Source organism: Drosophila sulfurigaster, chromosome 3 (genome assembly GCF_023558435.1).
Source record: "Drosophila sulfurigaster albostrigata strain 15112-1811.04 chromosome 3, ASM2355843v2, whole genome shotgun sequence".
Classification (NCBI taxonomy): domain Eukaryota; kingdom Metazoa; phylum Arthropoda; class Insecta; order Diptera; family Drosophilidae; genus Drosophila; species Drosophila sulfurigaster.
Window position 1 is genome coordinate 14682621 of NC_084883.1, and position 15426 is coordinate 14698046.

A 15426-nucleotide genomic window follows, 5' to 3' on the forward strand; every position below is an offset into this window, starting at 1 on the left:
TCAATGGAGTTAATAACAGAATTTGTCTGCTGGTTAAACAAATCAATGGGCTGTCGCCCAAGCATGTCAGATTGGGGGGCGTGGCAGTTGGTTGGTTGTCTTACATTTGGCCGCCAAACATGTTGACACGCAAACGCACCGGCCAATAAATAGTAATTTTCATGTGCAACAAACATTTATGGCTTAATTCGTTGTTGTTGTTGCTGTTGCTGTCGTTGTTGTTGTTGTTGTTAACGGGCTGGCTGACATGTCTTGGCTAACGACCTTGTGGAAATAAGTTCAAAGCAACAAGAGCGACCCCCACACCAAATGGCTCACGTATTTCTCTATTTCTGTTGCTGTTTTCTGTATATATTTATATTTCTATTTCTAATTCAGCTTCAGCTTCAACTTCAGCTGCCAACTGACAACTGGCAACAGTGAACACCGAACAGTGAACAAGAATCAAGGCACTTGTTGTCCATTCGGCCGGGCCAAGTGTGTTTTCTGGCCACAATTTCTGAATAGCTAGTGTCCGGTGGCCACTTAACGTGCCAAAAGACTCGTTTATTCTGCTGTCTTGTTGTTGTTGCAGCAGCTTTTGTTATTCCTTTTTTCATGTATTCTCAATCTTTTTCATTTTTTTTTGGAGTGCTCTTGAATCGACTTTGCATACGACTTGACCAATTTCCTTTGTTAACTCGTTGACAATTGTGCCCGTTTTTGGCTGCAAATGCAATTTTAATTAGCCAACGCGCCGCATGAATTGTACAATTGTAGAACTCTAAGAATTGTCAAGTGTTGCCTGCGCTGTCGCCGTCTTGCGATTGGCGTCAATATTTTATTTAATTAACGGCGTCGTAAATTGTTAATTACAAATGGCAACAAGACAGAGCATTTAAAATAGATCTCGATACGGCAATCGAAATGGTTTTGCAATTTTTCAATTGGCGCATTATGCAAATCACATTTCTCACTTCACGTTTGGGCCCAAGGGCTTCGGCCACAGTTTGTTGGCTTTGCGTATTTCGCATGTTATTTTTATAAATTGCGGCTCATTAACAAATTTTTTTTATAATGTGGAGCAACAGCAGCGGCGAGCGAGTGAAATACGCTCAAAGCAATTAGATGAAAGATTGTCGGGTCATCAACCAAAATGGACACTTAACTAAAGAGCAGCGCCAGCGCTTTCTAGCTGAATGTGTGTGGGCGGCACACAATAGAGAGCGGAGAATTGTTTTGGCAGCGAGAAAGTAAAAGACTCCTTCTCACTCGCTCGCTGGAGCTTAGCAAATGCCCAGCGGAAAGTAAGTGAATAAAAAGCCGCACTCGATTTGTAACAACTTCCTGGCAGCGCGTTATGCAAATTAGCGCAAAAGAGAAAGAGACCACGGCCAAAAAATCGAGAAAAAACTGAAAGAAAAAACAAATGACTTAGACAACGAACTTGACGAAGTGAAAATTAGCCTTTGAACTTTTGTGCGAACCTCTTTCGAGCGCGCAGCCCAATTCATCACAGCTTATTACCGCGCCTAGCCTCAAGCCTAAGCAGCTATTTAATTTGCCATTGTCTACGAAATGAAAGCGTAGTCAGTCAGTATTTTGGCTTTTAGAAGTTGTTTTACGGGTCCAAAACCCACGCTGCAATTATAAACAAAGCTTCAACGGTGTCTTGTCTTTTTTCTGCTTTTTTTGGTGAATACGCACATATTTGTTTATGTGTACATAAATCCAAACACCGTTTAACCACGCTAACTGACAATTAACGCATTAGCAGGCGACAGCGACAGCGACATCGACATCGACATCGACTTCGAGTTTCGAGTGTGGGCGTCGTTGGTTACGCATACGACGCGTTGGCTGCGCGCATAATGATTTCCATTTATCGCTTGATGCGTGTTGGACTTGATTTGCGCGTTTATTACACACCATTATGCACTCGCTCTCTTATGCACAGTGTACACTCTACAACACAATGCCAGCCCATAGATACGAGACACAATACGCAGTTGAATTGATTTCAATGTTCAGTTCAGTTCAGGCTTGTTTACTTTGGTTTTGTTTTGGCTATGCTCTTCTGGCCGTCACAATGCCAAGGCTTTTTTTTGGTTTTCGATTTGCCTCAAAATGCGACTCATTGTCTGGCCCATTATTTGGCTAATTACACATTTTATTTTGGCCAGCGATGATCAATGTTATGATTATGTCAGATTATTTCAATTGTTTGCGGATTAGACGAAAGAGAACTTGTGAGCGAAATGTGGGTGCACGATTTAAGCTTGGAGAATGTATTTCATAATTTGTTATCAAGAATATACCGTTATAGAGAAATCTTAAAGTAAATATTCTTTGAAACGAATACTTTTCACTGTATCAAAATACTACCTCGATCAATATCTACTCAACCAACTCTAAAGATTTAATTTCTAAGTTATATTGAACTGAACCAAATTATAATTGGAATTCATATTTTTGTAAAGAAATATTTAAATAGTATTTAGAAGTAATCTCATAATAAATATCGAATCTCATAAGTTTACACGTTTATGTAAGGAATATATCGGTGCAAAGCAATATTGAATTTATCAGATTTAAACAAAATAAGATTTACAAGGAAAGAAGTACCGACATGCTAAGTATCGAATCGAACAAAAAGTTTATATCAACAAAATACCGATGCAATAAAATATCAACTTAAAACTGCGCTTAAATACATGTTAAGCTTGGAATCAACTACAATTAAGCCGGGTTGAAATACTGTCTTCTATTTATGATCAATATGTCAGCTCTGTGTCCCGAAACGCTTTTTTCAATTAAAAACTTCAATTTATTCAAAAGTTTTGACATTTAATAATAGTTTGCTTGAAAAAGACGGCAACTTCCGCGCTTACTTCAAGCTTTCATTAAATTTTTTTCGTTGGTTGCCACCGACAGATAAGCAAATTTCCCAAGGCAGCAAAAAAACAAAAAGAAACCAAAAGCTAGTCACAGCGGCTGACCACTCTCGTTACTCTGGGGGTGCTCAATGTTCGTCTACGTATTCGTACTTTTTATAGTGCAAAAAAGGGAATGAACAACCTCGGCGGCTATGAGATTGAGTTTGCCTTGCTGATTGTCTGTGTGTGTGTTTGTGTGCTACAAAGCAACAAGCCGCTCAGCTCAGCGTTAACAATAACTGCAACATGAGCATGGCCAGCAACAGCAACTGAAACAAGGCAACAATAACATAGGCTGTCAGGCAACAAGTCGGGAGCATTATGCAACCAAGCAAAGCGATTGCAGCGTCAGCAGAGTTCGAAGAAAAACAAAAAAAAAACAAAAACCAAAAAGCTAGCGAAATGCAAGCAATAACAGCCTCAACTGCTTTCTATGCAATAGTCTGGTAGCTGGGCAACAACTGAGAGACAGTGGGAGACAGTGAGACAGTGAGCTAATTTCGAATTCATTCAGCTGCCAAACGTTGGCCATAATCGCCAGCTCATTAATCAAGGCAGCCTTTCGGCGCCTCGCAACTGCTTTTTTGCTGCTCGTTTTGCAATGACAAGGTACTCCAGTTACCAACACAACTATTAAGTAGTAGCAACAGCAGCAGCATCTACTACGCTTTGCTTGTGTAATTGAAGTTTCTGTTACAAAAAAAAAGTATTCAAAACTCACACATTAACTACGAATTTGTACAACAGATTCTACTACCATTTTTTATACCCGTTACCCATAGGTTAGGAGGGGATAATAATTTGTTTCTCTAAGAAAATTGGGTTGTGATCAGCTAAAAATGTTGGAAGTTATTAAAGAAATACTTTTGTATGGGCAAAAACGAATAGTTACTAGAAATTTTAGTTGCTTTGGATGAAAATCTGGAAACCAAATGTAGCCTTTGGTATATTGTTAGTATTTTTGCGGTATATTTTAGGAATAATACCGCACTGTTTCCATTTTATTCAACATCGATAGAGGGTACCTCACAGTTGAGCCCACTCGCCTGTAGCTTTCTTGCTTGTATTTTTTGGGCTTGTGAAATTGCCTTAACAGCATTTTAATTATGCGCTCGGCATCGAAAATGCATTTTTTTGCTCTCGAAACTTAATTAAGTTGCTTTCAATTCGAAGGAGAGGAAGCGCCTTTATGCACATTCATTGCCCAAGACTTTGGTTATTGTGTGTATTTGGCTTTTGTATTTTTTTTATGGTAATTGAACTGCATCGCAACGTCGCGGCGCAATGTTGCAGTTGGCCACAGGTTGCCAAGCCCAGGGAACTGGGGATTGTTCTGTTTGTGCTTGTGCTTTGTGCCCCTTTTAAGGCTATTTGCCAATCAATTGCAAGAAACTTTTGGCTTATTTACATGCAACAAAGTGGCCAAGGCTGAATGCTCAAACTCTCAATAAACGCATCGCAATTGATTCTTTCTGCAATTATATTTGATATTTTTCACAACAAAGGTACTTAAATATATATCACGCATAAAATTTTTATTCCTTTTGCAATTATATTTGATATTTTACACAACAAATTCGCACACGGGCAATGCCGTTTAATTTGTTCGTCAATATTTTTCCTGTTTGTAAGAAAATTCGCTATGCCCATTTAGATGGCTTCCATGGTGGCAGACTGAGGCCGCCGACTGAGGAAACCTGCACCTTTATTTATACTATATGTATGTATGTTGTGTTGTATCTTATTTTATTTAATTTTTTTGCGCCTGACCTTTGCTGGCTGCTATCTATGACTTGAATGCGGCTGTGGGAGTGCCGTGCGACGCCTTGTGTTTGCCTTTGTTTTGCGTTTTTTTTTTTTTTTGTGGCAACAGCAAAAGCCACGGCGCAAGCAAAATAAATTGGAAAGAAAATTTTTAGGGAGTTGCCCGTGCTTGCCCCGATATTGAATGAGAAATTTCACTGCACGAATCGCTGCAAAATGCAATCGAAAAGTGCAATTAAGTTCAAGCTAATTTTTGGAAAGTTAACTTCTGATACTCTGAGCAGCAAATTTGTTTAAAAATATGAATTTCCCGTGTGTTAATTCTATTGTTTAACAAGGTCAATAATTCAGATGCTGGTCAACAATTTCCCGCATGCGGTTGGATTTCTCATACTTAAGTTAATTTCCAAAAAAGCCACAAAAGTTGCCAAAAAAAAATCACACAATAACAGACAGACAAAAATGAACCCATTCATGCCACAAATTAGAATAAATGTTTCGACTGATGGAAGGTCTCTCTCAGGCAGGTAAAGTGCTGCCATTAGCAAAACCGAAAATACAAAATAATTCAATTGTAGTTGTTGTTTTCGTTGTTGTTTTATATGCTCCACAGCCGCAGGCGATTTGTTGACGTTGTTGTTTCTGTGTTGAATTTTTGGCTTTTTGTGGCATGAGTCAAAAGTTTTTCTTGCGGGCGAAAAATAATTGCCAAATCACAGTCACACTCGGAAAATGTCGTGTTTATGTGGGTTTTGCTGTAAAGTTGCATAAAACACACAAACACAAACAGCACAAAATGGCCACGTCGCATTTCATTTTAATTAAAAATAGTAAGCCGAAAAAATCTCCCAATAAAAATACACAACTATATAAATCTTTCCGCATTTATCACACATAAATCACGAAGCGGCCAAGCAAGCGAGCAGCTAACCAACTTTGCGACTGACATGACATTTCACTTTCATTTCCGAAGTTTTTTGTGTGTGTGTGCCGCGCATTAAAATCATTTTTTTATGCACAACTAAGTACACATAACTGTGACTCCCCTACAATTTTACCCAACGCCGAAAGTCAAAATGCGATCGATTGATTGCCCAAACCTCTGGCATCATGAGACACAAAATAAAAACGAGGTGAAGAGAGAGAGATAGAGACTCTCATAATACTCGTAATAACAATAAAAATTCACTTGCACTTGCGCTGCGATCACGCCCATAATTTGCCAAATGAATTTAAATATATATCAATATATATTTTTATATGGGCATGAACTTCATGTGTACTCGGAGTCAACAGTAGCAGAGAGGCAAAAGAAAGTGAGCACTTATAATTGAAATAAGTCACGTTCACGTTCACGTTCATGGCAATATATTCAGACAAAGACACGAAAAGTGCTTTCTGTGTGGGTTTTATGTGAAATTAAATTGCTTTTTACCATGTCAAAGCATGTGAAAGATGAATTGTAATGGAAAAAGACAAGTAAGAATTAAGAGTGATAGAAACAAGCAATACAAAAATCATTGGACAACTTTATATGATGGCAAATTTGCATCAAAATATCAGAAATGTATTTTCGTATTTAATTACTCTGTTTATTAAGCTTTTATTGTGAATTTTTAAGTATTAAAACATCTGCAATTAACGATGGCCACAAATACCAATAAATTTGTCATGGTATTTAAATGCAACAACGAAGGAGATGAAAGAAAATGCTAATCTATAATATCAGCTAATTAATGATGTATAAACTCTTTAATAATTATTTCTTTAAAGCTCTTTCAAAGCATACAAAACCGAAAATTTCAATAATATTAATGTGTGAATGTGCCAACGTGACGCATAGTGACTGAGAAGAGCGAGGATGACTTTGTAACGAGGACACGAAGAAGCAAGACGTGGTAGCTAATCAAACAAACGAGATAACCTCTATGAAATTCATATAATCAATCCACATGAATAAGTATTTAAATGTTAAGTATTATTCAAAACTTTATTTCTTTACAGCTCATGTAAAGCATAGAAAAGCGTTGCGCGTACTTTAGTATAAAAATAAATATTATTTCAAATATCTCTATTTCTTCACAGCGCATGAAAACCATATTTAAATATGTATTGCATATTTTTCATAATAACTTCTTAAGACTGTCCACTAATGTTTGCTAAGTTATTCAAAACTTGACTTCTACACCGTTGCGGCTATTTTAATACTGTTAATTACGTTCCATCTGCTAGCAACCTATAATGTCGCTTGCTATTAGAAACAATCAATTGTCGCTTTAGTGTCAACAACTTATCTGGCTGTCCGATTTATATAAGCCGATTTCCGCACGTCCTTGACTTTAAAATTGGATTTTCTACACATTTTTATTTATTTTTTTGGCAGCTAATTACATAACAAGCAATGTAATTAAACATTAGCTCTACAGTAGTTCCCGCCGGACAAAAAATAGAAAAAAAGACATAGTCTGCAGCAGTCTAATCTCTTTATCATACGGCCAATTAATTTTGATTAGATACAGGCAAATGCATAGAAAAACTCCAAACAAAAAAGAGTAAAGTAGCTGGCAGACAAGAGAGTGGCAAACGAAGCGCAACTAAAGCGAATGTTGATAACAAACAAAGTGCGAGTAAGCGGAAGACGAAACGAACTCACAAATAAACAAATCAAAAGAAACAAAAAACGAACAACGAAATAAAAAACAAAGTTACAAATTATGATGTAACAAAATGAATGAAAGTGCAGCGTTAAAGAAACCAATCAAATGGCAACGGCAACGACAACGACAACAACGAAACGTGCCCAATACAAATAGTAGTCAATTGGTTTTTGTATTCGAATCTGATAAGTTCAAGAGTATAATTTAAGATTCAAAATCAGATATCAGACGACGACTTACCTCCTCGTTGAGTATCTCCTGCATGTCCAGGCCATGTGTTGCATTCGGCTCGCTGCCCACCGACCACATGCGCAGCTCATGCGGCGCCCCCTTGAACAGTCCCTGTGTGGCACGCAACGTGAGATTCATGTGGCGACCAAAGGCGCTGAACGACACGTTGTGCGCTTTAATGTCGCTGATGTCGGCACCCAGCAAATTATTTCCACCTCCTCCGGCTGCTGCCTTCTGCTTCAGTTCACTGTAGTACGAATTTTTGCTTAGATCCTTTTTCACATGATGCGGCGGTTGCGGCGAAGTTGCCACCGACAACGATTCACCGATGCTGCGACGTCGGCGCTGCAGTCCAGCCTGAGGCGTGTGGTGCAGCAGTTGCACCAACTCATACTCCGGCACGGCATCGTGTGTGTCCACATGGAATACCGAATGCAGTTGCTCGGGTGACATTTGTTTGTGCAGCTAAAGAGAAGAAAGAAAGACTTGGCGTGAGTTTTGTGTAAATAACGCAAAGAGTTTTCTGCCGCTGGGCAGCCAACAAATTGTAGCAATTGTTAAACAATTAATTGTAAGCGCGCGCAAAAAAAAGAGTAAAGAGTAAACAAAAATTATCAATAATTCATGAACAGCACAAGTGTTTATACGGTTCATACGCGTACTTTTATACGGTTTTTGTTTGCACGGGCACTCAAGTGATCTAGAGATTAACGACTCAGCAGAGCTCAGCTCAGCTCAGCAGTCGGCAGTCGGCAAACCTCGCGGGTAATTTGTTTTTGTTGTATGTAGTATCTTCAGCAAGTGGGTCAGGGTCAGAGCGTCGCATGCTGTTTGGATTTCTATAAGGCCTGAAGAAATCCAAAAAAAAAAATAGTAAAAAAAAACTAATGCGGTTCAAATTGTTTGCGTGTTTCTTAAAATTGGAAAACACACTCTTATCATCGGTCAATGCGTGTACAAGTATACTACTATACTCGCAACTTGAATTGAGAGCAGAGCTGCTGCTACCCTCAATACTTGTGTATTTTAATTAATATTTTATTCGTTTGTTAATACCAAATTAATTAATACACAATTACGATGTTGCTCAATTCGCCAACAATGGATGTACTTGGCTAAACTTATCATAAGTAACAATAGTTATAGATTATTTCTTCATTATTAAATCATATAATATGATTCTAGCTCAACACTTTGTTTCAAGTTTACACTAATGCGTTTTATCAACTCCTTAATTTTTAATGATTCTAAGCTACAGTAGGCAATTAAGTAAATTTTCTTCACGTTACAATTATCTTGCAGGAGAAACTGGCAACTGAAATCTGGCATCTTTCACTAATAATTGTTATCGCATTCTTAATAATATTGTGACGAATATTCTTTTGGACAAACTCAAAATCTGAGTCATTTTGTAGTTCTAAGGTATATCAAACATATAACTCAATAGTTCCATTCATGCTTAAGTTTATTTTGCAATTTAATAGCTTCGATTTACATTTAAAACTAATTTGTATATCAGTTGCTTTTCACACTAGTTCTTTTTATGAAATTCTTAATAATATTATGAATCTAAGTAAGTGCTAGATTACTTCATTTCATGTTAAAATGATTTTGTCGCCTTATTACTTGTTACACTAATTATTGTTATCAAATTCGTAATGAAACTTGTAATCATATTTAAAACTGTTTTGTATGTCAATTGCATTTTATAAAATTCTTAATAATATTGTGAGCTAGAGCTAAAGCCAGCAATTAGTTCAATACTTCGCTTCACATTTAAAATCATTTTGTATGTCAATTGCTTTTTTACACTAATTCTCTTAATCAAATTCTTATTATGTGTTAATATCCATTGCAGTTAAATTTAAGTGCTTCGGGAAAACAAGTTTTACTTTGATTGCAAAAAGCACTTAGACTTTTTTGTTGCCTGTGCAGAATTTCCGGTTGAGCGCAATAACAAATTATATGCGTTTTAAAACTTCCATCTAGTTGCGCTCCATAATTATTTGGTGAATATGTTGCAAAAGTTGCAGTTCCTATTTCGATTTATAAACATTTTTGCGGTTGCGCGATTTCCATCTTTAATTTGATTTTTTTTTCTTCTGCTTCTTAATCTACGCTCGCATTTCCGTCTAGCTGAATATCGGTTGCTAGCGTTATTTATCGCATGCATTCCGAACAACAACAGCAACAAATCGACAATTCACAAAAAAATTTGTTACAGGGTCAAATTCAGACAAACTAGAATTTCCTTTAACAAACACACAGTCGGGTAAAAAACAAAAGACTTAGACAACGAACTCGCTGAAAGTATCAGGCGCGCAAGATAAATATGAAATCTGGCTGCTGCTGCTGCTGCTGACTGGCAATTTAGGCAAATTTCTTGAATTTCGAGGCACCATAAATGGCTCGCCGCATCGGAATGACTCAAAATTGTACAGCAAATGACGACAACAAGAGCAGCAGCCACAACAGTAACAGCAACAACAACAGCAACAAGAGTAACAAGCAAGAGCCAGAAGATGACAAGGTAAACAACATGAGGTCTGCCAGAGCATGGAAAATATTTGTTGTCGCTTATTTTTGTTGTAGTTACGCTTGTTGTATTTTAGTGTATAAGCGTGTGTGTCTTGTATAACAGTTAGCGTGATAATTCTTTTTTAATTGAAATGCAAGCAACGGCCGGCGAAATGAGGCAGGCGCCGCAAATGAGTTGCTACAAAATGAGTCGAATGCGACGATGACAGGTGAATAAACGGGCAAAGAGCTCGACGAAGAAGAAAACCAGCAGACGCAGACAATGCCAAAGAGTTTTTACTTTCATTTGAAACGTGTTTTGACCACGCGAGGAGCAACACAGACAGACACAGACACAGACAGCAGCAGATCTCTTGGGGATCGACTCTGTCCCGGCTTGCTCTGCAGATTGAGCAACTTTTGCCCCATTGAAAGTGAAACTGATGACGCGTTGCGCCAAGTTTCCTCTCACTGCTCTGAGTGTAAATTGAGTGAGCGATGAGTACTCGTTAAGAGCGTGTGAGTGTGTGAATATATGAGTTTGTCTGCTTAGGGCTTTCTGGTTGCAGTTGAAACATTTGGAAAGCTGATTGCACCTGCAGTAAATTGCAATATGCAAATCTCGAATGCAGGCCACACCCAAAACACCAAACACCAATCAACACTTGGGGTCTGTTAAGCATATATTTAGAGATCTAGATCTATTTGCTGTCGAGAGCCCTTGCTGCCAATTAATTGCAATTAATGGGAATCAACAACAAATTATGCAAAGACTCGCCAGTTGATGAACAAGATTAGCGGCAGCGATTAAGCTGTAAAGTCAGGGATGGAAAATAGTGAGTTGGGCAAACAATTGAATTGAACGTAAAGAATAAACTACTTTATTCTCTCTGTTACTATATAATTATGGTTATCATTTTTGAGACTTTTGATAAAATTCTTTTCTATACAAATTTCATACTATGTTTCTTAAACTGTTTAGATAGAAAATACCTAATGTCCAATACTATTATTTTTACTTCTGTAACTTTTCAATCAATTAAAAACTATATTTCTATATATTAAGATTTAGTTTAGATTTATTTTAGTTCTATTGCCTTTCTTAATATTGCATTCATCATTATGATAATCTATTTAGTTAAATGATACTTATTTATTATCAACTATTATATGTTTTTATTGTTGTTTTAAATTATTTATTGAAGTTTTGTTGTTTTTCTTACTGTTGATTTTATGAATATTGCATCCATAATTCTAAGAATCTGGTTTAATAAATGATTCTCTTAGTCTGCTGTTTTGAAAGCGCCTCCTAAGAAGCTTCAAAAGCCGCTTTGACGAAGTTCTAAAAGACCATCAAATAAAAAACCAGTAACATTTAGCTGTACAACTTGCGTTGAACCAGTGAACTGAATCCCCAGCTAATCATTCATCGATGGCTCACAGCGACTTTGACTGCGACTGCGACAGCTGCGACTGTTGGCGATTTGTCCGGTGCGGCGCGCGCTTTAATTTTCGACGGGGTGCAATGACGGATATTGTGAAATTTGTGTTTGTAATTTGTGTGAGGCTAAGACTGATGTTGTTGTTTGCAGCTAGCTGCTGTTGGTTGTCCGGTTGTTGCTGCTGCTGTCGCTGCTGCTGCTGTTTTGTGCGCGCAATTACTGAAATTGTCTGATTACTCATACGCCCGATATAACCGGCATAGTGAGTACGTCTGCGACTCTGACTGCGACTATTTAAGTGCAGCAACAACAAGAGTAGCAAACAGCGACAACGACAGCGACAGCAACAACATCGACAACAAGTATAAACAAAGTAGCAACAACAATGTGGCCAACAGCCAGCAGCAAGCAGCCATCAACGAGCAAAGTTAAAGTAAAAAGGTGTAGCCGCCATATTAGCGCAAAAAGTGTGCTTCAAATTGGCAACGGGGAGGCCAATACTCTGTTTATGGCATACTACACACACTTATCTCTCTAGCTAGCTCATGTCTCATGGTGTTTTGTTGTCGGTTGTCGTGTGCGTTGTGCAATTTTCTAGCCCGGTCAAAGTCAACATCAAAATCAACGCCTCTCGATACGAATGCTCGGAAGAGTGTCACTCGACCTTTTGCTTACCAAACCATACAAAGAAATTATGTTCACTTCAACTAATAACATAACAACTCCGTCTCCGTCAGTGTGTGTGTGTGTGTTTGTGTTTTTTGTATATTTACTTTTTTGTGGGCTTTTTCTGTTGGGGTGTGTTGACCTTGTCAGACAAGCGCCGGAAATTAGCAAATGCTTCTGCTGGCGCCAAATTTCATTATTGCTGTTAGGTTTTTTATTTCTTCTTTCTGTGTTTATTGTACACTTTTTTATTTTTGCATATATGTATGTTTATGAACAAAATTAACAAAGTGTGAAAAGTTCAGGGGTGTAGACACTATCCGAATTATATAAAGTTGTAGCTTTGTGTCTAATTGAATCTTGTTAAATCTTGCTTCGTTTATCAATGCCTTAAATACTTGCTGATTGGCAACAATCTAGCAAAGCTTGAAAGTATTGTAGTATACTTGTTTTAAATAGCAAACAAATAAGAAAGCTCTACTCGAGTATGCTCGAATGAGAGATATCCGCTATCTGTTCTCAATAAAAGCAAAACAGTGCGGTATTACCATTTAAATATACCGCTAAAATATTGAAATATGCCAAAAGTATATTTGATATATTGTCATTTATAGTACCCGTCTGCCCTATTACAATGATTATTCAATATTTGGTTTGTTTGGCAATCTGTTGTTTTTTTATCTATGGCATCATGAATGCAAAGATATATCTAAAGACAAAATAGAACTTTTAGTACATTTTCATATTTTATGATTTGTTTGACAATCTGGCATTTTTTCAGTATACGGTATATCTCAAATGCGATAAATTTCATTCACTTTGTTTTGCTCACCCTCGACTGCTACTTCTTAATCTTCTTGCTTCTGAACTCTCAACTGCATTTGTGGAATATTTTCTTAATCGCCAGATATATTGATCCATAATCCCTCATTCTTTTGTAATAGTTATCTCTAAGCTGTTACTCACCCGCCCTCACACACACAAAAAGACCCACACACACTCATACACTCTCACATAGAGTCAGAGGGGGAACGTGACCCAAGCTCGAATGAGACCCAAAGATAAAAGTCAAGCGTGACAAGCAGTCACAGCAGCCATTGACAAAGGCAAACAACAACACAACAAGCAGCAACAACAAGAGTAACAGAAACAGCAACAAGCAGCATTGGTAACTACTGTTGTTGCAACAACAAGCACAACGAATCGTGCCACACAAATTTTCAAACGCTAAATGTTCTTGATTTCACAATTAAAAGGCTTAATTCATTTGGCCAGCCAGAGTCGCAGTCTCAATCGCTGCAGCAACTGCAACTGATATTCCTGGCTAAAGGAATTGGCGTAGGAAGAGGAAGAGCAGGAGGAAGGCGAAGGCGAATTCATATTTTTGACAGCACATAAAATATAACTAGACCACAAATGCAATTGGCTGAGTCATGCAAGCTATAACGAATCGATTCTTGCATATTCTGCAGCCAGTTTCACGTTTTTCTTTGCCTCGTTGTTGTTGGCTTCCATCATTTTTATGCTTGGCTGCAATTTGAAGGGCCTCGTCATAGTTTGTTTTTACGCAGCGACAAAAAAAGTCAACTTTAATTGCAGCTAAAGTCGCAATCGGATACTGGAGTTATGCAACCGGCAACAGCATCTCAGTTAATAGCCAAAAATGAATGCAAAACAAACTGAACAAATTGTCAGTCTTATATGGAAGTGTCAAGGAAGTAATTGAGATATTAACTTCTAAAATTATATTTGACTACGGTTTGCTGAAAAAAATTGATTTATGAAGACTAGTTTTGAGATATATTTGGTATATTTTTAGAAATACTCGTAATTAATCAAATAAATCAATCAAAAACACATGTACTTCACTCAACGGCAAAAATTAGCTATTTTTAATGTGAGAATAATATTTATTTGAGACTTGTTCTGAGTTCAATTTGATTTGGCACTGTGCCGTTGGTCAAACATGTTTCTTTCTTAATTTTTGTTTATTTTGAAACTCGATTTAATTTGTGGCTGAAACTTGTTTCAAGTGACGCCGATGTTACTGTAATTTGACACCGGAATTTCTTGGTAAACCATAAAAAAATGAATACTTCAAGTGATCTAAGAGCGTAAATAAAAGAATTATTGCTGCCAAGCCCTCTATCGATGTCTGTATATTGGTTGCATTAAATCATATATATGTCTGGAAAAGTATGAACAATAGAGAGGGAGTAATATAACAAGAAAAGCAATCAAAAGTCGTTGCTTGAAATAATTACAAGAACTTTTTTACGTTTGACCTTGGCCATAATTCGTTGGCGCAGCTTTTTCTTTGAGACAAAAGCTGAGCGTGCGTTTGGTTTTCAATGAGTGTTGCGAGTACACTCAACTGTATTTATGAGTACTCGTTTTCTTAACAATGCCATATGTCGCTTGCAAGTGTGGGTGAGAGAGGGTGAGATATAGCATTGAGAGAGGGAGACATAAAGCAACTGAGTTGATGTCAGAGACCGATTCCATCGTGTCTCTTTTGCTCACTTGAAATAGTTTTGTAATTTAATTAATATACAAAAAAATGTATTTAAATGCCAATTACGCACAATGCAAATGACAATGAAATTGACTTCTTGGCGGTCATTGTTGTTGTCATTGCCGTTGTTGTTGTTGTTACTGTGTCAAATATAACCGTTAACTGTCATTGTCTTATCCACAGTTGCCCCTCAAAATGGGTTTTTATTGCATTGAATTGATTGATGAGTTATTCGAGTTAAACCGAAAAACCGGAAAAACGTGATTAACGGACAGGGCTGAAATTACGATATGATATTGTTATTGATATTGTTTACTTACATCTGGCAGTGCCTGGCATATTGTGCTGGCCAATAGGAGCGTGATTGTGATTGGGCCCAGTATTGAGAACATTGTTTATTGTCTATGAGTATTTGATCTTAACGAAACTAAAACTGCAAAGAAACCAAATAAAAATACAAAATCAATAAATGTGATAATCAACAAAAGTGTTATAAAAATAAATAATTTAAGTTAATGACATATTATAATTGTGGATAATATAAAAAAAACAAATGTGAAACAAGCTTTAACTAACTAAATACTATAAAATAAATCAAATTGAAAATTTTAATAAATACCCATATATAAAATGTATAAGCTAAGTGACATTAATGAAATAATAAAATGAATAAAGTGCGAAAATCAGCATTACAGTTAACAAAATAAATTATTACAATA

The 15426-nt window shown here is 37.0% G+C and overlaps 1 protein-coding gene across 9 annotated transcripts in view; it reads right to left on the bottom strand.

Annotated features, from left to right (window-relative positions):
* Positions 1 to 15426, bottom strand: part of LOC133841097 (A disintegrin and metalloproteinase with thrombospondin motifs like) — a 57623-nt gene that overhangs the window by 31980 nt on the left and 10217 nt on the right. For all 9 annotated transcript variants that reach the window (XM_062273378.1, XM_062273384.1, XM_062273383.1 and 6 more), the window contains exons 2-3: positions 15028 to 15140; positions 7577 to 8032 (exon numbers count right to left, since the gene is read on the bottom strand). In XM_062273378.1, coding sequence (XP_062129362.1) covers positions 7577 to 8032; positions 15028 to 15099 — 528 coding nt within the window. In that variant the 5' untranslated portion in view covers positions 15100 to 15140. The remainder of the gene's footprint in view (positions 1 to 7576; positions 8033 to 15027; positions 15141 to 15426) is intronic.